The sequence below is a fragment of the Lepisosteus platostomus genome, chromosome 10 (assembly GCF_059453375.1).
Source record: "Lepisosteus platostomus isolate fLepPlt1 chromosome 10, fLepPlt1.hap1, whole genome shotgun sequence".
Lineage (NCBI taxonomy): Eukaryota > Metazoa > Chordata > Actinopteri > Semionotiformes > Lepisosteidae > Lepisosteus > Lepisosteus platostomus.
Window position 1 is genome coordinate 2,261,150 of NC_142620.1, and position 21,649 is coordinate 2,282,798.

General features: G+C 39.8%; 1 protein-coding gene across 41 annotated transcripts in view; it reads left to right on the forward strand.

Annotated features, from left to right (window-relative positions):
- Nucleotides 1-21,649, forward strand: part of LOC148653013 (neurexin-3a) — a 386,386-nt gene that overhangs the window by 87,591 nt on the left and 277,146 nt on the right. For 30 of the 41 annotated variants that reach the window (XM_088647457.1, XM_088647475.1, XM_088647430.1 and 27 more), the window contains 4 exons: nt 1,182-1,483; nt 3,086-3,109; nt 4,357-4,518; nt 19,831-20,269. In XM_088647457.1, the coding sequence (XP_088503583.1) occupies nt 1,182-1,483; nt 3,086-3,109; nt 4,357-4,518; nt 19,831-20,269 (927 nt within the window). The remainder of the gene's footprint in view (nt 1-1,181; nt 1,484-3,085; nt 3,110-4,356; nt 4,519-19,830; nt 20,270-21,649) is intronic. The other 11 variants (XM_088647434.1, XM_088647439.1, XM_088647436.1 and 8 more) reach the window with 1 other exon arrangement.

Sequence of the window (21,649 nt, forward strand, 5' to 3'; positions counted from 1 at the left end):
AATTACATTCTTCAACTGATTTTGTTCACATTTAACATCAGAATATTAGCTGGCAGTACCTGTACACAGTTCTTAGTTTTGAAGGTACTAGTATCTCTTGCTCTGTGCATTTCCCTTGAATGTTCTAGTTGTTATCCCTTAAAATAAAATGCACTGGCTTTTTTCCTTAAGATAGTGGGTGGGTTTCAAGCTGTGCCGATAATTTGCTACTCATGGGTAGTTTGGTGGCTTAAAAAAAATCAAGACACTTCATTCAGTGATAGACAGTTCATTTAGGGAAATACTTTGGGTTAAGTGAAAGAAATACTTAAAATGGCATGACCCACACTAACAAAAATCTTTTAATCAACATGATTTTAAAATAAGGAATTTAAGCAGTGATGTTGTACCTGTACATCTGTTTTCAAGGATCTTAAAACTGTTCAGGATTAAAATACAACACATGTAACCATTACATATATATACTGTACAGTAGCATTAAAATTGAGGAAAGGCAACTGTGTTGTTATGTGTGAGACATTCTATATTGTGTGCCTATCCCGATGACCTTATTAAAGCTTTAGTGTTAAACTGCAGCTAGTATTTTGCTTAAAGAGTTTCTGAGTGTAATAGATTCAGATGAGTACAAACACTCCAGACGCATAGACAAGTCTTACTTTCAAAAACACCTAAAAAGCGTTTTCGAACGAGTGCAGTGTCCATGGAATTGAAGGCCCAGCATTGCAGTCCATATTTTGAGGGGGACTTTTATTTCCATTGTTTGCTTTTTAGCATGCGTTAAACTGTGTGTGCGTACACCGTACATTATATAGTGTATGTACTGTGCTCTATATATCTCACTATACAGTAAATGAGGGTGGGCTCTTTTTCACTTTGACTTTCACTTTTTTTCAAATTGCTGACATCTTTGCGTCCTTAAACAGAAAATTGGCTCCAGTTTAGAAGTGTGCTGAAGACGACGGTAATGAGTTTTTCCGAGTGTAGGGGTACCTGTAGGCCAGTGTGTTGTATGTGTCACCTGAAAAATGCTAAATTAAAAACCGTTGACCATGCTACTGTAGTACTGCCTGCGTCTGCCCCAGGCTTCCCCTCACACGTGCCAGTTTTCGTGGCAGGGCTAGGAGGAACTCGAAGGGTGAAAAGCACGACGCTTAAAAACACGTCCTCTCTGTTCCCTGCAGCGAGAGAGGAGAACGTCGCCACTTTCCGGGGGTCGGAGTACTTCTGCTACGACCTGTCGCAGAACCCCATCCAGAGCAGCAGCGACGAGATCACCCTGTCCTTCAAGACCTGGCAGCGCAACGGGCTCATCCTGCACACGGGCAAGTCGGCGGACTACGTCAACCTGGCGCTGAAGGACGGAGCCGTGTCCCTTGTCATCAACCTGGGATCGGGGGCTTTCGAGGCCATAGTAGAGCCGGTTAACGGCAAATTCAACGACAACTCGTGGCATGACGTAAAGGTCACGCGGAACTTGCGGCAGGTAATGATGGGGATCGATGAGGGGTGTGTCGCATGGGCGAGCAGGGGAGAGTAAGCAGCAGACGAAAGACCTCACTCTGATATTCGTGTAGAAGTGATCTCTTATTTATTTTGGCATTCTTTTTTTTTAAGTAGTTGCTTCTGTTATGTTTTCCTTTTTTTTCATTCTCTTTATGAATGCCATTAAATAATATATTTTCTTTTCCTGTCCATAGCCTTTCTGTGCTAATTCTTCTCACTTTCAGTTGACTTTTTAAAATTTTATTCAGGTGGCTTTCAGTTTATTTTTCTTCTGCTGTGAATGTAAAAGATTATGTTCCGAATTCCAAGAGCACCAATTTCCTTTCTGATTTTATCCATTTTACGTCACTTTTTGCTTCTCTAAGCAGGCTCCTCTGTCAGACACCATCATTAGCTTGATGGCTGTAGAAGACTGAATTTTTTCTGAGCTATTTCCACCACTCTTGGGTCTAGCGACTCTATCCGAAGCAAGGGAGTGCCAACCAAGTCAGACCATATCTGTCTACTCAATAGTAGTATTTCTGTAACTGTAAAGCTGTAAGCAAACCATAGTTCAAGATGTACAGTACAAATAGTGCAGGTTCTTTCTTTTTCTTGGGGAGCTTTAACCTAGATGGGTTTAGCACTGCAGACGGAAGATGAGGAGGCAGTATCAGAACAGAGGGGACAATAGCTTCATTGCTGTGCTGCCCAGATGATGGTGCCATCCATCTCTGTACAGGAAACTGCCTTATAGATTATAGTTAGGAGTGCTGCGTCTTTTATTGTTGATTTACAGTATTTGCATTTTTTGGTTACATGGGGGTTATGTGTTTTATCAGGTAGTTAGATTGTTTTATGATATTATACTGTTTGTAAATACTGATACTGTACATGTGCATCTGTATATCCACATTTATAAAAATATAAACTACATAAGGCAGATGCAAGAAAAAGACAGGTATAAAACTGCTCAAGAACTTGAATTTCGTAGGAGTTTACAGGTTTGGCTGTGCCAGATTTGAGAGGTGCTCAACAGATTACACACAAAATCGTTGATTTACAGATGGTCACATTCAGCTCCAGTGAACAGAGTGGGGAACTGCAGAGAGGATGTGGAATTCATAGTATAGTTTACAAGTGCAAGGGCTTTTAATAGCTGACTGGTGGGGAGGCCGTTAGCTTCAGTGACAAGTAAAACCGCTTTTGGGATCACACTACGGTTTGAGTTTTGGAAGAGGTTGACAAGTAAGTACTGATTTCATATTACTACTAAGACAAGACTTGTGCCCTCGGTAGGGTTGTCCTGCCAAGAAATATTGTGGTTTTGGAACTTGATCAAGTTGAAGTAGCTCTGGGCCCTTGCTCCTGCCCTTGCATCTCTCTTCTCTCCCTTTCTCTCTCTCTGTTTCGAAAGGACACGCTTTGTAAGACTAACACTAACCATTCATGGAATGAATCATTTTTTTTACTAACCGATACCTAACCAACTAATGTACTAACACCCTAATTACTCATCATTGTTTTTTTGTTTCATTTTTTTATTAACAACCGTTCTGTTCACTATTTTTTAATTTCCTTTCTTCCCCCCTTTTCCGCAAAGCACTCAGGCATTGGACACGCTATGGTAAACAAACTACATTGTCTGGTAGATATCATTCTTATTGTCTTTTTTTGGGTTTGCCGTGTGTATCCTTCCCCTCTTCCTTTTATTTCGGTTTCATTGTAGACACCATTATCAAAAAATGAGGAAACGGGGTTGGTATTTCTTGGCTTTCTTCACTTTTAATTTCCTCCCCCTTCCCCTCCTCCCCCAGATTTTCACCACGGCTTTTACTTCTTTTTTCCCCCTCTCTTCTTTTAACGTCTTCCACTCTTGCAAAGATTTCAGATCAGGCCTGTTTGTAGGGCTTAGTGTATTAACAAAGCCTCCACATTTTATTTTTTATTTTTTTGGTGAAGACTACAGGCGAACTGGCAGAAGCTTTCCATAAAAAAAAACCCAACAACAACAACAACTACAAAAAACAAAATGGAAACGCGGGAGCTCTGTCAGTTGTTTCCAGTACACTCTGTGCATGGCATGCCTAAATATCACTGCTTCCCACACCACCTGTGTCCATCCCACCCTGTCTGCTAACGTGTGTCCACTAACACTCTAACTCCCCCTGTGCCCCGGCTCTGTGTCCCTGCCACACCGGACTCCGCCTTTCTTCTCATGGCATGTGAGGGGCAGCAGTGCCTGTGGCAGCACCTACACCTCTCCTGTGCCCTTCGTTGTGCCTGGGTGTTTCATGCTTGGCGCTTGCATGCTTTTTTGAGTTTATTAGGCGTCTGGCTCATATCAGTGGTGGCCTCCTTGACTTGACTTTCTTCCCCGGTTTGAGCCGTTTTTGAGAAAAACAACCTCCCCCCCCCACCACCCCGACACACCCGACAAAATCATGGCTTGCGCATTCATGATGTTTGATGGTAAGACTCCTTTTGGGACGCATGCTTGTCGATGTTCGACTGATCCGAAACTGTAACCCTGAATAAAACAAGTACAAGCGATTGTTCTTGGTTTTAACATTGACTAACCCTCTAAACCTAAATGATGGCGACAACCAAAACTCTTCCATTTTCTTGCCCCCATCAAGGTAAAGAAAATATGTTTCTCAAATATTTTCTTTACTTGTCAGCGATTCCTTCAAAACCAAAATAATAATAAAAAGAAGAAAAAATTGTAATGGGTCTTATTCAAATCCAGAAAATGGAGACTGAACCATACGATCCAAAAATGACTGAACGAGTCCTAGGAGACAGTACCTCCTGTGAAACAATCCTAGAAGGTCATGTGTGGGCATTGTTTTCTTGATTATATTCTTTGAACAGGTGACAATATCTGTAGATGGCATCTTAACCACTACTGGGTACACACAAGAAGACTACACCATGCTTGGCTCAGATGACTTCTTCTATGTTGGTGGTAGTCCAAGTACAGCGGATCTGCCTGGTTCTCCTGTCAGCAACAATTTCATGGGCTGCTTGAAAGAGGTACTGAAATGTGTTCTTTCACTTCTAGGGTTATGTCTGCGAATGCATTACACTTCACATAATGCAGATCAAACACCAGTATCTTTGTTAGAGATTATTCAAATGCTATAAAACAATTAAAAAACATGAGGGGTACACATACACATGAAAATAACATCCTAATGTAATAAATTTGTTTAAAGTTATATATATAATTTGATGTTCCTTTTTTTCTTAGAAATCGTTTTTGTACAGTAGATTGACACTGCTGTAGTCTGAAGCACAGGTGATTCACTAGAGTCAGCAGAACTGTGGCACAAAATTAGAAACAGGACCAGCTGGCTACCTGCCACTTACTGTTTCAGGTTTTGGAGAATTCTGCCTTTATATATGTTTTGATAAATTAATCTGTAAGAAATTACGTATCTTCTGTCGTATTTTAGTAAAAATCGAGCACATGAGTTGGAAGCCTGTCACAAACCGTATTGTACCAGTTCCAGCTGGCAGGATGTCTTAAAACCTTCAGTAGCACTGTTAATTGTTTAATAGGCAATTTAATAAGTCAGCACCTTTAGGCCTCGCAATAATGATGTAGTAAAGCAAGAGACCTCAGAACTGAAGGATCTTTATTTTAGTTAGAAATAGGCAATTAAGTCTTTGCTAGACCTTTGCTGAGAAACATCATTGCATAATTGGTCTCACTGTCAGTGAGGTGGTTATGGGCTCTCCTCATAAGAATTGTGGCACAATCATTATGCAGAATTATGACTGATGATAATTTCTGAATATGTGCATTTTGACCTCCTATTAAGAGCTACTGTTTCTAAGCATTGATCATTCTTTGGGAGTCGTGCTTAGAAATATTAAAGAGTTTAGCCCCCCACTACCTTAAATTGCAGGAACTATTTCAAATGTAAATGTTTATATTTCAAGGGACTGAGTTATTTTTTTTCTTTTTTATATCATGTACATCACAGACTTACTTATGAAATACCATTACAATTTTTATGTAATTTTTCTTTTGCAGCCTTATGTAGCCTGATGTTTCAGTACAAAATAGTGCACCTGTATTTTTTTTAAATAATTTATACGGAGAATACAGTAAATTGCTTTAGCTGACATTTTATATTTTTATGACAGATTTATGTTCAATTCACTATCTAATCTAATTGGTTTATTTATTTTTTGTTAAAAACAAAACTAAAGAACAACAATCAATACAAAGATGAAATAAGATACATACAGTACAGTATGTATGTTCTGTCTTTGAATTTGTCATTCAAACCGTTCTATTAATTTCTTGCTGTTGCTAAATGTTTAATGCTGTCCTGCTTTCAAGTTGATGGCTGTGTAAAGCGGTTCCCATTTTTGAGATTACAGTAATTTGCCTCCTAAGTGCTGTAACTTTCTGGTTGAGCAGCACTGTACCTACGGTGTTACTAGGAAGAACAAGGTGCAGTGAGATCAGAGATTGCTTCTGTGCTTTCAGTGTGCATTTAAACAGTGACTTAGCAGTAAGCCAAGCTGTCTTTCCAGTTATCCAGCATTTATTACGAGGGACTTGCTTTAATATACTGTACACTGTTAAAATTAACACATGAAAGAGGTTTCAGAAGCAACATCCTGACCAAATCCTTATTACACAATTGTATTTCCTGTTATGGGTTTACCAGTTTCAGAAAGGGGGGTTTCCTGCTTTCTGGAGTGTTTCTCTGATTTCACCTAACCTAATACAGTTTTGTTTGCATTGCCTCTTACCAGTTGTTGTGTAACTTTATCATAATTGATTGTGGATTCCTCAGTGCAGATGCCCAGAGTAGGGTGTTTCCTTTTGATGTCTTTACTTCTCAAAATTGAAGCAAGTCAGTATTATCTGCTTTTGTACCTGCCAAGATAGAATCTGTGAAATTAGATGATTTGGCTTCTTTCTAGATTGTTGGTGAAAGCCTGCTTAAGAATTGAAGTAGGCATTGCTGAAACTCCAGAAGAAAACATCAATTCTGTAGGTGATGTCTCTGGAGCAAACTACGCACTGTAGCTGTTGAAGCAAATTACTTAGGATGAGATGAGGTGCTTCTTAGACCTGGATGACATCTCAGTCAAGCAAAGGTCACTGTCAATCAGCTGTTCTTAAATTATTGTGCTTAAAATGCAATCAAGAAGTCAGTTCTCAAAGGTTTCATCCAAAAGGTTGTTTAGGTCCATGCACCTCTCTGTTTTGTATAAACTGTGCCAGTGAGCTTCTCCATTACCTTCTTGACACCAGTGACATCATCCTTGGCCCAAACACCGCTCCCTGACGAGACGCACCACAGTGTCAGCTTGCCTGCCTCACACTAGTGCTGCTTCACTCCCTCATTCCCTAGTTGCTGCAGATGGGCGGGCAGCTTGGCAGGAAATCCTACACGAAGCTCTCTCAGCTCTGCGTTCCTTTCGGGCTTCAAGCTGATCTGACCAGAATATGAGTCATTGTTGTCATTGTGCCTCCTCCACTGCCAGGGTCTCCTCACCCCTGCTCCTCACCCATTCCTCCTCCATCCTGCCTGAATCACGCTGTAGCATTGTAGTGCAGAAGAATCTCCCTTTGCCCTGTTTCTCCAGCCTGGCACTTTCTCTTCTCTCTCAGTCCTTAAACTGCTGTATTTCCTAAACAGCTGCCTAGTGTAGGTCAAGGGTAGGAGGCTCCGACCTAGCCAATAATGTTCTGTAGTTTCGACAGTAGCTATACTTGACTTGATTTGTAGTACAGACAGACCTGTGCAGACACCCTCCTCCATCTCGGCTCCCTGCACCTCAGATGCATGTTAGTCCTGTCAGCAGCAGCAACAATCAACTGCTCAAATCCTGGAATTCACCAGATGACAATGAGCAGCCCGTAATAACCATTATAATTTAAAGTGACCTTGCAGCTCTGCTGTTTGAACAGAGTGTGACTGCTCTTCAGCTTATTATGGACCATTTTGCACATAGTGTGATTAATATTAATTTTCTTTTTCCTGATGGTGCTCTGTTATCAACCCACAAGCACAGTGATTTAGCCTGAGTCTTAGATGCAGTTTATGTAGCATTAGCCAGCAGCCATATCGCCCTGCAACTCACAACTGGCAACCCACTGAAGCTAAGCAGGTGTGAGCCTGGTCAGTACCAGGATGGGAGACCTCCTGGGAAAAACTAAGGTTGCTGCTGGAAGAGGTGTTAGTGGGGCCAGCAGGGGGCGCTCACCCTGCAGTCCATGTGAGTCCTAATGCCCCAGTATAGTGACGGGGATACTATACTGTAAACAGGCGCCCTCCTTCGGATGAGACGTAAAATCGAGGTCCTGACTCTCTGTGGTCATTAAAAATCCCAGGGCGTATCTCGAAAAGAGTAGGGGTGTAACCCCGGCGTCCTGGCCAAATTTCCGATTGGCCCTTACCAATCATGGCCTCCTAATAATCCCCCTCTATGAATTGGCTACATTACTCTGCTCTCCTCCCCACTGATATCTGATGTGTGGTGAGCGTTCTGGCGCACTATGGCTACCGTTGCATCATACAGGTGGGGCTGCACATTGGTGGTGGTGGAGGGGAGTCCCCATTACCTGTAAAGCGCTTTGAGTGGAGTGTCCTAGCTTTAATCCATTATTATTATTATTATTATTATTATTATTATTATTATTATTATTATTAGACACAATAAATTAGGATATATCTGTATATTTGATGAATGCCAGTATTTCTGCTATACTGTATGTTCAGTAGACCTTTTGGCTTAAAGTTGTATTGGAACATACTGTACTGTATATTGCGTATGTGCACATGTCAAGTCATTCCCAAGAGTCACTGCCAAAAAGTTATTTCTGCTGTTTCCTGTGACCCAGGTCCAGTTGTTACTTATTCCTAATCTTAATCCGAAGTCTACAGTCTGTCCAATTTAAATTATAATCATTGCCCTACTACCTTAAACGTACCCTACTCCTAGCTTTAATCCAGATAATCTTAATTGCTAATTACTATTATATACCAGAAATGCTAATTATTATTATGCAGTAGATACAGATTTCCATAGTTTGACAGCATTTTAGCATACTGTACTGCTGAAGAAAGGGGCTTCAGCAACATGGCAGGTAGCCTATCCCATACTCCCACACTCCCTTGCACAAAACAAATTCCTTGTGTACTCGGTTTCAAGTGTGTTTCCTCATGGCTCGACGTGTCTGCTTGTAGGCATCTAGGTTTAATAACAGGTTCCCAGTTTTAAATGTACGTCCACATAGTTTCCACATGTGTCCTCCAGTATGTGTTTCACTGTTTTTTTGTATTTACTCCTCCCATGTGTAAGAATTCTCATTCTCAACCACAAACCTAATCCAACTCTAAGCCCTCGATTCTAACTCTTCTCTTGCTCTGATCCTGACCCTCGTACTATATCCTGCCTAACCCTGGGTCCACCCCTATTCCTACAGCTAGTAGGAATTCTTAAAACCTCCCAGTCCTGATATGTCTGACCATATATATCAAACTCATCCTACAGATGCTCAAATAAACATATTTCAAATTCTGAATTAAGAATGACAATTTTCCAGTTTCATTATAAAAATCATCAAAATGAAATATACTTTTTAACTTGCATGTCATGTGCAGTGTTGCAATGCAGTACAATATGTTATTAAATTCCTTATATAATTGTACAGTACAGAAGAGTGTTGAACATGAAGGCAGTGTCTGAATTTTCAAAGTCTAAATCATCAGCCAGCAGACACTGACACTTTTAGGACCATCAAAGAGTTTTTTCAAGTTGTCAATTTTTTATAAAATAGAGCATTTGATGTTACAAAATCAATGTGGGATTGTAAGCCTGGCTACATGAAAAAATACCGTACAGTATGATGCAGACAGGAAGCTCTGTTTGAGGCTTGTTGAGCACGCCACCCAGTGGAAAGAGTGAAATAATACAATAAGAAACAAGAGCTCTGATGTACTGTAGCAATTCACAGCAGTAGCAAAGGCAACATTGTTTCATAGATTGAAGGGGAATTCTGGAGCAATAAAACATCCCAGTGTAAACTACAGTACCAAACTGAAGTTCAGAATGGACAGTATCACATTACTGTATAATAATTGTATGCTCTGAAACATCTCATTCCACCCAGCCAGTCTCAGAAATAAATCCTCTGCTTACAGCCTCCCAAGCCACAGAAGGTGCCTTTTTTAGTACAAGAAAAATAAGACAAGTCTCGTCTCATGTCCGGTACATTGTCTGTGGACACACTCAACACTAAACCACAGAGGAGGTCAATGATCTCCTCTTTCCTGCTCAGAAATGTTTGTCTAGAGCATGTCCTCACAAAGCACCATATAATCAGAATATAATACCATACCAAATATGAAAGTTTAGTCATTATTGTAGGGAAAGAGCTGATTCTGTTTGCAAAACGCAAAATAAAAATGTTCCAGTATTAGTATCATCTTTAGCTAACATTTACAAAAATAGTATGAATTGCTTGTACTCAGAACAGATGTTAGTTGTTGTCAACATTGTTGATGTTAAAAAGCAGATGTAACCTGAATTTTTATAATTACAATACCATAAGAACATAAGGACCTCTTCAACTGAGAGGAGGCCTACTATATCTGCCCGTCTAGCTTGTTTGTTTGCTAGTGTCTGATGTGAAAAGGGACAGGGTATCAGGACAATCCAGAGTTCTGTTGGGCTCTGCTTAAAGGAAGTCAGAGCGAGTCAATCATGCATAAAGTGCCCTGTGTACTTGGACACCTCCACGTGGGTTGACTTTGTCAGCGCCTGTGAGGATTTTGATTACTCCAATCACACCTTCTCATAGTTGTCAGTGTTCAATAATCTTACATGTAATGGAAGTCAGACATCTATAACCACTTAGTTTGGTCTGGTTACTCTTATGGGTGGGTGTTGCATTGGCCAGTCATTAGCCAGTCAGTGGGTATTAGGGTTGTCCTAAGAGACTGTTGGCAGAGTGTTTTTCTAATAGTCTTCGAATAACAACTCATTTTCTTTAAGTACTTTACATTTGGAAGAATACCATCAGGCCCTATAGATTTATTTAAGGCGCTCAAATACTTAAACAACTTCTTCCTCTTCTATGCTATAAAGCTACTGTATTTAATGTAGAAGTTTATCTCTGCTCAGCCTGAGGGATGTTGTCTGTTTTTTATCTCGGCAAATACCTGAGTGAAATATTCGTAACTGTTTTCCTTTCATCACTTAAATGCCTTTCATTTTTGTCTCTGAGACTCATTACTTCATCCTTTTCTGCTCTTTGGCTGTTACAATGTGGCAGAAAGATTTATTTCAGCCTCCATTGCAATATTCTTTTGCTTTTTAGCATCCTGTTTTACCTGAGCTTGTCATTTTTTTGTGCTTCTGTTCTTTAACTGGATCCTGAAAATATTCCTCTTGTCTACATTTTGAGTAGCATTTATCACCAGGATCTGGGACTCTTACCCTTATTAAACATTTCCGTACACAATATTAAAATCTTTAAAACAGATGTTTTTGTTTTTATATTGAATGCATTTTAATGAGGCCAGTTATTTAAAATAATGATAATAGCATGTTGAAAGACACAAATTGCTGCTTACATTTCTAGGCTTTTGAGTAATTAAAATAATATTAATTTATAATGGAGTAGTGTTATGCTCATTACGCATTTAATTTATTCTACTGGAAAATGGGCAGCTAATTTTAGGCCCTGGCATCACGGGTGAGTGTGATTGAGCCCTGCCTCAGATATTTACAGGGTCATCATCTTTTTTGCTCCAGAATGAAATGTGTTCCTTCATTTGTGAAAATCATTGTAAAGGTAAAAAAAAAAAAACTAGTGAAATTATAACTCCTGTTTTCTTGGTGGGAACAATGTGTGCAAACTGCTCATGCTCTTGAGAGGAAATAGTTTGCTCATAGGGAACAGAAAAAAGTAATGAGTAAGTACATTTTTTTCCTGATTATTTTTTTAATTCCTCTGGGTATTTATTGAAGTTGCAAAAACTGGGAAATAGGGGCAAAATATTGAAGGTCAGTGTGTTTGTTTTATTCTGTAGTTTTGCTTCATGGGTCATGCACAAACAACAAATACTTAAAGTACTTCTTTTTATATGGAGCAAAATACTTTTTAAGCCCACAGAGTTTTATTTGCATACACTCTGAATTAAAACAGGTTCTGTAATATGTTTATTATTCATTAAACTAATAAAATGCACTTAAGGTGCTGCATTAGATATTTGTAAATTGCTTTTCCATTAGTTGGGGAAGGACCCAGCTGCATAAAGATCTTTGTGTTGTGCTTTCAGTCATGTACTGTAGATTGTTGAATCTAATAGGTGCAGACATACTTGGAGTAATGAGGAAAATAGTCTATTCTCTGGGTGTCAGTCTAGTTATTCCATTAAAGCTGCAGCACTGAGAACATTAATCAGAGTTTGCTTTAACATGCAATCCCCTCATGACCAGAAGTGCTAATTATTATAGACACAGCTCTTTCTAGAGTCTGACAGCATCTTAGCATACTGTACTATTCTCCATGTGTTGCATTATCAAAATATGTCACCATCTCTCTTGCATAGCAGAAGTGTGTGGACACTGACTGACCTACTAAGCACGCCTGGATATTTATTCTGATATTTATTTTAAGATCAACCAGTCCTCCCCTCGCTTATCAATGCAGACCAGTGATTCTCGTGATGGAGCACTGTATTGTGTGGCAGCCTTGCAGAGATCTGACAGATGCATAAGCCCATCCTCCTTCCAGCTGATCCAGTTGGATCAGTTCCATTACAAGTTGATGTTTAGCGACATGCTGGAATAAAAGCCTGGCATGCTGGAGAAACATCTGTAGCTCTTTGGATGGTTTTGCACGTGAAGATTCTTAATCGTCCCATTAATACATACTTGGTTAGTATTTATTTTTTTGTTGACTTCTTTAATTGAAGGGTATAAATTCCTACCCTTGGAAAATATTCCCATGAGAATGAACTGTATAAATAGCTTTTCTCCACTAATGACTGGCAGTGTTGTCTGTTTCGTTAATCAGATGAGAAGGATCTTTATACTGGGCCTGTTGACAGTAAAATACGACCATGCAGCTTGTACAGCTTTAGAAAGGTTGCTTTTACATAAAGCAGGTAAAACAGGGTTAAAAGATTTAACATTCAATTTCTATTTTTGCACCTTTTTATAAGGCACAGGGATGAATTATTGGCAAATTATTTGCTCTGTACATCTCAAATGTACTGTATCAGTAGCTGTAGGGTTTTGTGTAGCAATTGCTCGTGGTTTTAAGTATAAATAGGGCTGAACCACGGAACCCCGTCTCTGGTCTTCAAGGGCCACTGACCAGCAGGTCTCTCTAAATCTCCAGCTAAGAACAAGGAAAGGCGTCATCTAGTCTAATTAAGCAAATAATAATTTCAATTAGGTAATTGAGGGCTCAGCTGGAAGGAAAACCAGAAACCTTCTGGCCCTGGACTGGAGTTGTGCAACTCTAAACAAGAGGATTCAGGTATAATTTGCTCGTGGCGAATGGCAGTGCTGTTCAGATATAGTATGCGCTATTAGAAATACAGGCATGTTTAACGTTTCCATTTATGAAGTATCTTGAAATTTTTCGAGCTACGTAGTTCATTGTGATCCTTGGTTACTTTGACTAAATTGCCCAAATAAATTAATTAGATGGTGTCAAATAGTTATGCCCTTGAAGTGGTTCAGATTTGCTTTAGGCAGAATTAAAATACATTTTTGATCAGTGTTTCAGTCTTCCTGACTGTAAAGAATACTTTTAATTGGCCCATCCACAACTCTAAACAAACAGAAACTGTAAGGGAAGTAACCTTCGCACTGCAGGCTTTAAGTGGGACCCTGGTCAACAAGGTGATTCGGGTGTTTAAACACACGGGTATTGTGCTCTGAAATTATTGTTAAAGTAACAGATAACATGTTATCACCACACCTGGCCCAGCTCATGGAAGAGTGAAAGGTGTCAGGTTGAAACCAAGTACAGAAAACGTAGGAGCAGAGCACAGCTAAAGTGTCAACTAATTGGCTTAATTGATGCATTAAGAGGATAAGGAGGTAAAAATTGCTTCTCAATATCAACAGAGTTTTTAACAGAGTTTTCTGTGTTGAATGGTGTATTGGTAGAGATGGTACTGATTCTTTGGAGCCAGGTGATAATGCAGGCGATGTTGCATCGCTTCTGAAAGCAAAGTCAGCAGCAGTTCGCAATGGTGAAACATTAGTGATGCCCAGTGAAGGAGATGAATGTGACAGGTCAATGGAAATTAACTGGAACTGGAAATGTTTTGCCTTGAATTGACCAGTAGGTGTGCTCATCAAGTACTTAAGGGTTTCTGATTAGTTAGGGATTCAGAAGGGTTTCTATTAGTTAAGTTCATTTTCCTTTTCACGCAAACAGACATATCTGTTTGGGAAATGGTAGAATTTGACACATATCCTGCATGATGATTCTGTCTAGTATTGATCTGGCTCAGGTTTCTCGTCAGACATTTTCAGCTGTGAAAAGTAAGACATTTCTTTTTTTTTCCCAGCAGAAACGCATTAAAATGCCATGCCAGTGTTATCAGTTGGCTGTAGTGCTGTTTGAGGCAAGTATTTGCTTTGGTGACACTTTCTGTTATCTGCTTATCTTCACTGAAATACCTTTGGAAACAGACCAAACATGAGAGGAAGCAAACACGCTACATTTTCCAGTGTGTCCAGTGTGTACACGGAAATACCATCAGAATGCTATCATCCCCCTTGACGAGTGAATAATCTATAACAATTTCTAACTTTTATACTGTTTGACCCAGAAGCCATTAATTCCTTGAAAGTAGTGAGGACGCCTGTAGGCAAAGATTTATAGGTGTAACAGGCGGCTAGAGATGATTAATGTGCGTGTCATCAACTAAGCAATGAAGCTACTCGGAAGCAGAGCTGCATGGATTGCAAATCGTGCCTTGCTGTGTGGAAGAGGCAAGAGTTTTGACATGGGTTGAAGCCTGCGCTGAAGATGTCCGAGCTCGAGCTGATCTACGTCCTGCAGGAGGATCTGTCTGTGGCTTTCCTGATGCTGTGTTAAATACAGTGCCATTGCCTGTTGTGCTAGCCGAAGACTGGTGGCACAATGCAGAACAGAAGCGCTGGGAAACAGAATAAATATGTTCATTCAACTCTAGTTTTACTGGAGTTTATTTAAATCAATGTCACATGTGTGTGCTTGCTCATACACGGTACCTGGAGAGTCACAGTGCTGTCTGTGGGCCTGCTCAAAAAGAGAAGAGCTATCGAGTGTCAGTATTCAATTAATTGTTTCTTATATGCATTTCCTTCATTAACAAAAATAAAAGAGAAAGAACCAGACTAACAGTGACAGGTGGCAGGTTGTTGTCTTTTTTTCTTTTTCCTACCCTAGTTATGGCACATAGGATGTTTATGTTTACCTCTGCCTCAGCAGCTCGTATGAAATCGGGGAAGGCTTTTTATCAGAATGTTTAAACTAGGAAAGAAAAGTGACTGGAAGTTTCCTGATAGTTTTTGTCTCATCAGTAAAGCAAAACAATTATCTGACATATAATATGAAGTTTGAGGATGCAAGATGACAATAACACAGAGTGACTAAACTACAAAGTATCAATTTGTGTCAGAAAACACTGCTGCTTTTGTGCAAGCAGGAAATTGCTGAGGACAGTGCCGTTTAGAAAATGAAAAATGCATCAAGTGGAAGTTACATGGATAAACGGGATAAATAATATAATAGATAATAATCATTATTAATAATTTTGGCTTTCAGCATTCAGCTGTCTTCTACAAATATCTTTCCTGGTACACTAAAATCTCAAATAAATACTGTATAAGTTGTTGCTCTTAGTTTTTTAATGTTTCCATGTATGTGTTTTAGGAAATAAAGCACATTTGTGTGGTGCCATGTGCCATATGCTCATGAATCTCATGTGGCCTTTTGTAGGTAGTAGTAGCATGCAGTAGCGTTGCACACTATGCAGTCTGCAACAGTAAGAAAGGTTGCAAATGAGGGCAGCCCATTAGGCACAGCTATTCTGTTTGGAACCTACGTAAGTAGTTAATTAATCCAGTGATCTTATCCAGCCTTTCCTTGAAAGAAGCCAGGGGATCAGCTTTGCCAACATGGCTGTGTAGCTGGTTCCACATTCCCACAATCGTGGTCTTGATAATAAAGGCAGTTCCAGGTAGTTTCCCTGCGCCCCCTGGTTCGTGTTTCACTGTTCACCCTGAAGAAGTCCACTGCTCTGATTTTGTCAAGGCCTGTGAGGTGGAATACTTGGATCAGGTCACTCCGTCGCCTGTTCTCTGTTCAAGACTAAATGGAGTTTATAATGAATGTCTGGGCGGGATGACAACGACCAAGTTCAGTCAGACTTGGCTGTCAGTAATTGGCAATCACTAATCAGGTCATTCCTTTTCTAAAAACTATACATGTAAATACTGTATGTGATTCACTTCTCTCTCTCTCTCCCATCTTCACCCTATCTGCTCCTCTGCAGCTGCCCCTTGGTCACTCCTCGCCCTCTGGCCAGGAGGTCAGCCCTCCCTCAAGAGGGTTAAGCCAAATTTTGACACACATAATCCTTTTGGTACACAGATTCTTAGGTGTTATTCTTAGTGAAAAATGTTTGTGTTCCTTCATTCTTCAGGTCCTTCAATATACTGTACATAAATGGAAACAAATCAAAATTAGGAATTGTGGGCTGTTTTCACTGGAAGATGAGTAGGGTTTCGTAGTCGTGAGCCATGTTAAGCCTGAAAAAGATGGAGATATGAAAAGGAGGAGATTTTCGGGAAGCTAAAAAATGTGGGACAGGCTGAATCACAGCAGCGGGACCAAGGAAGAGTGCTGCCAGCATTTCATTAACAGAGAGAAATTCCTACTTTAATAGCCAGCTGTCATTCTACACAGTATTAGTGGAGCAGTAGAGCTGTGAATGTGTGTGTATTTGTGGACTGCTTACAGTATGTACAGTATGCTGCTGTATTTTTTACACTTGTGTTGATAAGGCCTTATACCTGTTCTGTGTATAATCTTTTAATCATGTCGGGAGGTGTACAGTGTCGATGGCTGAAAAGCTGTTGGTCAGGTGATGGATGTTCACTGACAGTACAGTTTGAGACGTTTTCAAAGGGCAGGGATCTGTGTTTCATAACACTGGGCACCAGTGCTAATTTTCTTCTGAAAATAACCGAATCAAAATGCTCAATGTGAGAATCCTGAAACTCAAAAAGGGTTTCTTTCTGAAAAATACCCCAAGTGGAGGGAATGTTTATTTCTGTAAATTATAATGCAGTTTGGAATGAAAGTTTGGAAGGGATGATGGCAACCAAGTCCCCTTCATCGCAACTGTTCTGACTTGTAATCATTCACTATCAACGGCACTTTCCAACCCCCCATATCTGTGGCCCGGTGATTTCTGACAGGGTGCTGTTATTCCCTGGGCAGGATGCGACTACAGTATTTCACCTAGAATAAACTACAATGGAACTGGGTGCCTTGAAAGGCAAGATTCAAGTTGTGACCAGTTCATACGTGTGTATACTGTATTTGACTACGTCAGATAGAGTTAATTGAGTCACGGAAATATTTGTAAAGGGCATTTGACTCACATGATGACTTTTTTTTGGTTATTTTAAATGTGAACCTTAGGAAATGAGTTGTGTTACTGGTTATCTCGAGGCTCTCCTGGCTATGCTTGAGGTGTACACCTCTTACTATTCATTCTATTTATAGAAAGGAGCCGTAGATCGATCTAACCACAGCTACGCTCTGTTGTTGACACGAGGTCTGGAAAGTATCCGTGTTGAACCAGCTCTCTTTTGGTTCAATCAATATTGAGCCGCAATCGAGAAATGTATAAACTTATAGACACTTTTTCACTGTTTACAGATGATGGTACTGTATGATTCCATACACAACTAGAGAATAGCAAACATTAAGGTACTGTAGCTACACTGTAGTAAACCCAAAATATTGTCATCAGTTTATCTGTGATGTATGAATAAGTTATAAGATAAAATTTGTATGTGCAATATAAATTGCGAAGCGGAGCCCCGATTTCATCTTCTGGGAGATCCCATTGTCATTTAAACCAACAATTTAGTTAGAAAGTTCTTACTTTTCAAATATAAACTAACATTTTAACCAACAACTGTTATGTAACGCTCCAGACTGAACGCTACTCATTTACTTACTCATTTGTAACATCTCATCCGAGTAGGACCAATACTAAAGTTATTTTTGTACATAAAGCACAAAATGAAGGAAAAATGTTAGGGCTTTGCAGTTAGAGTTTGTTTGGATCCTCCACTGCTGTTTCCAGGTTGTACTCTTGGTCATACTCGTAGCTTAAAATATTGGCAGAAGAGTCTCAGGACAGTGCTTATACCAAACCACGTGAGACGAGTCGTTATTTATTGTGTTAAATTTATGAGTATTACCATATGTGGTAATCAGAACACTAAAACTCAGTCTTGCCTTTACTGTCAAACACAATTTTACAAAAACTTCAAGGGTCTCTGTTTTAAAGTAGGTTATTTAACAGTACATTAATCAAGAGCCCTGATTCCCCTTGTATTATGCTGCTCAACTGAAGTTTGGGAGGAGAGTCTTTTTGAATCTGTCCTAGCACTTCAAGTAGCATTGGGGTGTTGCCGTTATGTACAGTAGGTACTGTAGGCAGGTCCCTTTTCAGGCCATAAAGGCCCCTGGGGAATGGGGGACAAGGGCCGTCATTTTCCTTGACCATCCGACACTGGAGGTGGAGGTGATGTGGTCAGCATACCCCCGGAAGGATTCACTCCCAGTACTCACTTGGAAAGCAGGCTGGGTGGACCTGGGAGCCGTCTGGAAGGAACGAGAGAAACCTACCGTACATCGCTTGCCCCTACCTGGGATTGAACCCGGGGCCTTCCAGTCAGAAGCTAGACACCCTTTGCCATCTGAGCTACCGCCGCTCCTTGCCGTTATGTACTGTCCATTTTTCTTTAGAAGAATTGAAACAAGCAATGTCTCCTGCTGCTGTAATGTACAAAGAAAGATGCTGTGATGTTTTGTCAGGCCATTACCATAGCTATCTGTGGAAACAGACTGGGATTCATGTGTCAGTTTAGTGAAAAAACATTTACCAGTCTCTACATGGTTTCCTGTCCCTGCTTTGATAGAAGACATTGATACAGTTTACATTAAGGTAGAATTAACTGTCCTTGTGCTGACATTTAGTTCTGAGCAGAGGGCCTCATCTCCTGATCGCTTACCGTTAAAGAGCTTTCCGAGAGTTAGTTTCAATCAATCATATTTTCTTCACGAAGCTCCATTTCATGCCTTTCGTCTAAAGACACTTTATACTCTAAAGATAACGTTAAACAAGCACATACAAAAAAATATTTAAAAAAAACAATTGAAAAGAGCAGAATTTAAAGCTGGTGCATTCAAATAAATATTTTATCTAGGTCCATATTTATGGACTTGGGGTTTCTAGTACGCATGTGCAAAGAAGTTCATAACTGAGGTGCAGAGATGGAAGACGCTCGCTCATAGTTTACAGCCTGGTTTGTGTCAGGGAGCTGACCTGTATCTACTATATATGAGACTCAAATTGAGGATGATTGAGGTGCCCTCAGGTGCACATGGCCTCACTAATACAGTGGAGGAAGGTTTTAAGATCTTGAACGGCACTCTACAGTGAATCTGATTTAGACTTTGTGAGAGCACCTGCAGTGTCCTGAAGAAGACTCCACAGCTGAAACGTTGTGTTTTCTCTCTTCTCTTTTCAGCATAAGAAACTTTTGCCACACACATTTTTTTATATCCTTATAACATGGAGTAAGCAAAAACACTGCTGTTAGGAGAAAGGGGCAAATGTAAGGCTCATCTGTATGAGCCAATACCATACCAATAGTATTATATGCAATACCACATTTCAAAAGTACTGTATTTGTCTAGAGAGTAAGAAATGGCAAAAAGAGTTTGTCTAGTACAGATCTTTGAGACACATGGGTATAAACAGTTATTGTGACGTAAGTGCAATGACATACAGTGATTGCAAAAATAAGACAGAAACCAACATAGAAAGGTGTCGGTAATGGCAGTGGAATCTTTACAGATGATGTTGTGAAAGACATTGTCAAAGGACTCAATTTGTGTAAGCCAGGATTCACAGCCACTAGAGCATTCACAACCCTCACTTATATAGTTTCTGAACAGTGCTTTTTTGAGGACTTCATTGACTCATTATAGTCATGGACAACCTCATCCATGGGTTTTCACTTGGGATTTGTTTTTTGTCATTTTGTCAGGTTGTGTATAAGAACAATGACATCCGATTGGAGCTGTCACGCCTTGCTAGGATTATAGACCCTAAAATGAAGATCCAAGGAGACGTGGTGTTCAAGTGTGAAAATGTAGCCACCCTGGATCCCATCTCTTTCGAGACCCCCGAAGCTTACATCAGCCTTCCCAAGTGGAACACCAAAAGGATGGGCTCCATCTCCTTTGACTTCCGCACCTCGGAGCCGAACGGACTTATTCTGTTCACTCACGGGAAACCGCAGGACAGGAAGGATTCCAGGAGCCAGAAGAACACCAAGGTTGACTTCTTCGCTGTGGAGCTGCTCGATGGCAGTCTGTATTTGCTGCTGGACATGGGGTCTGGCACGATCAAGGTCAAAGCCACCCAGAAAAAGGTCAACGACGGAGAGTGGTATCATGTGGATATTCAGCGGGATGGAAGATCAGGTATGGATTGGGCTTCTCGGCGCAAAGCATTTTATAGGTTACAGAAATCGGCATTCTTAAGCATCAGTTTACAATAAGTAGTGTTATAGATTATTTACAGTGAAAAATCCTTTTTTTTTCTTAGAACAGAACTATCGTTTTACATACTGATGGTAGCTTTCATGGCAAAATAACAATCTGTACTTAATTACTGTACTTACAACATATAAATATCAATAAACATTTGAAAAGAGAAGAGTATCCAAGAACATACCATATTTCACTCAGTTTAATCCTTCATAATGAAGTTTTATAAAGTAACAGAGCTGGAACATTTCACCAGCAAGCAGCTAATCATGAATGATTAGGTTAGCACATGACAGGAAACAGAGGGGCATCGCTTCAGTTATTTTACACAGATGTATTTTGGGGAAAAGGACAGTTTTACTTCAGAAATAACATGTTTACAAAGACAACACAGTTTGGAAACAAAAGGGCTGCTTTTTTATTTTATTAAAACAATTGAAAATTATTTTTTACAAACAGATACATTATTTTAAATAACATGCTTAATTTTAAAATGTTAAGGTTTGCTTTACACAAGTAATGTTCATTATTTTAAAACTACAAAGCAGTACTGTTGTAAAATTTATAGCTACAAGCTTAGTTGATAATATGTTTACTAAGAGCAGGTAATTTGCCCTAAGTCAAATTAAGACAATTTATTACTTTATTACTTTCATGCTAACTTGAGATAAACAACCATGTTCAGCAAAGGACTATTAGATAATTATGCACTTTGGTGTGAGATGCACCAATGCCCACTGAGAGCTGTAAAACTCTGATAATTACTTTAAATGGGGGATACCTGGCATTCTACAAATTTTAAATCCATTTTGATGCTTTGGTTTAATGGCTTGAGTAATTCTCAGTTTGACACAGCTGACAGTTGTGTTTTACTGAAGCACTCTAAAAGCAAAATGAGTCAGACAGGTTTTAGGGCAGAGCTCCTAGAATACGTATTTTCTCTCTGTCTCTGTTGCCTTTGAGTCTCGCTTTGCCACCTTTCAATCGATCATTAAGGCTCCATGTCGTTTTATAGAGTGTGACCCCTTTGAAATCTAAAGGGATATTAAGAATGCAGCCCATTAGCCAATGGTGAGCAGGTGATATGGAGCAGATCTGTCACTTCAAGACAGATTATTCATATTGATCTGGAGTCCCTAAGTACAGGGTGCTATTTAAACTTTATATCCTCCTCGGTGCCTAAGTCAGGGAGTTCCAGTGGCTTAGAATAGAGCAACTAAGAAAATAAACAGGAGTAATGCACTGGTACAGCAGTTCATATACTGTAATACAGCAGCTGCGTGTTTGCCTCAGGATTCATGATATATCTCCTAG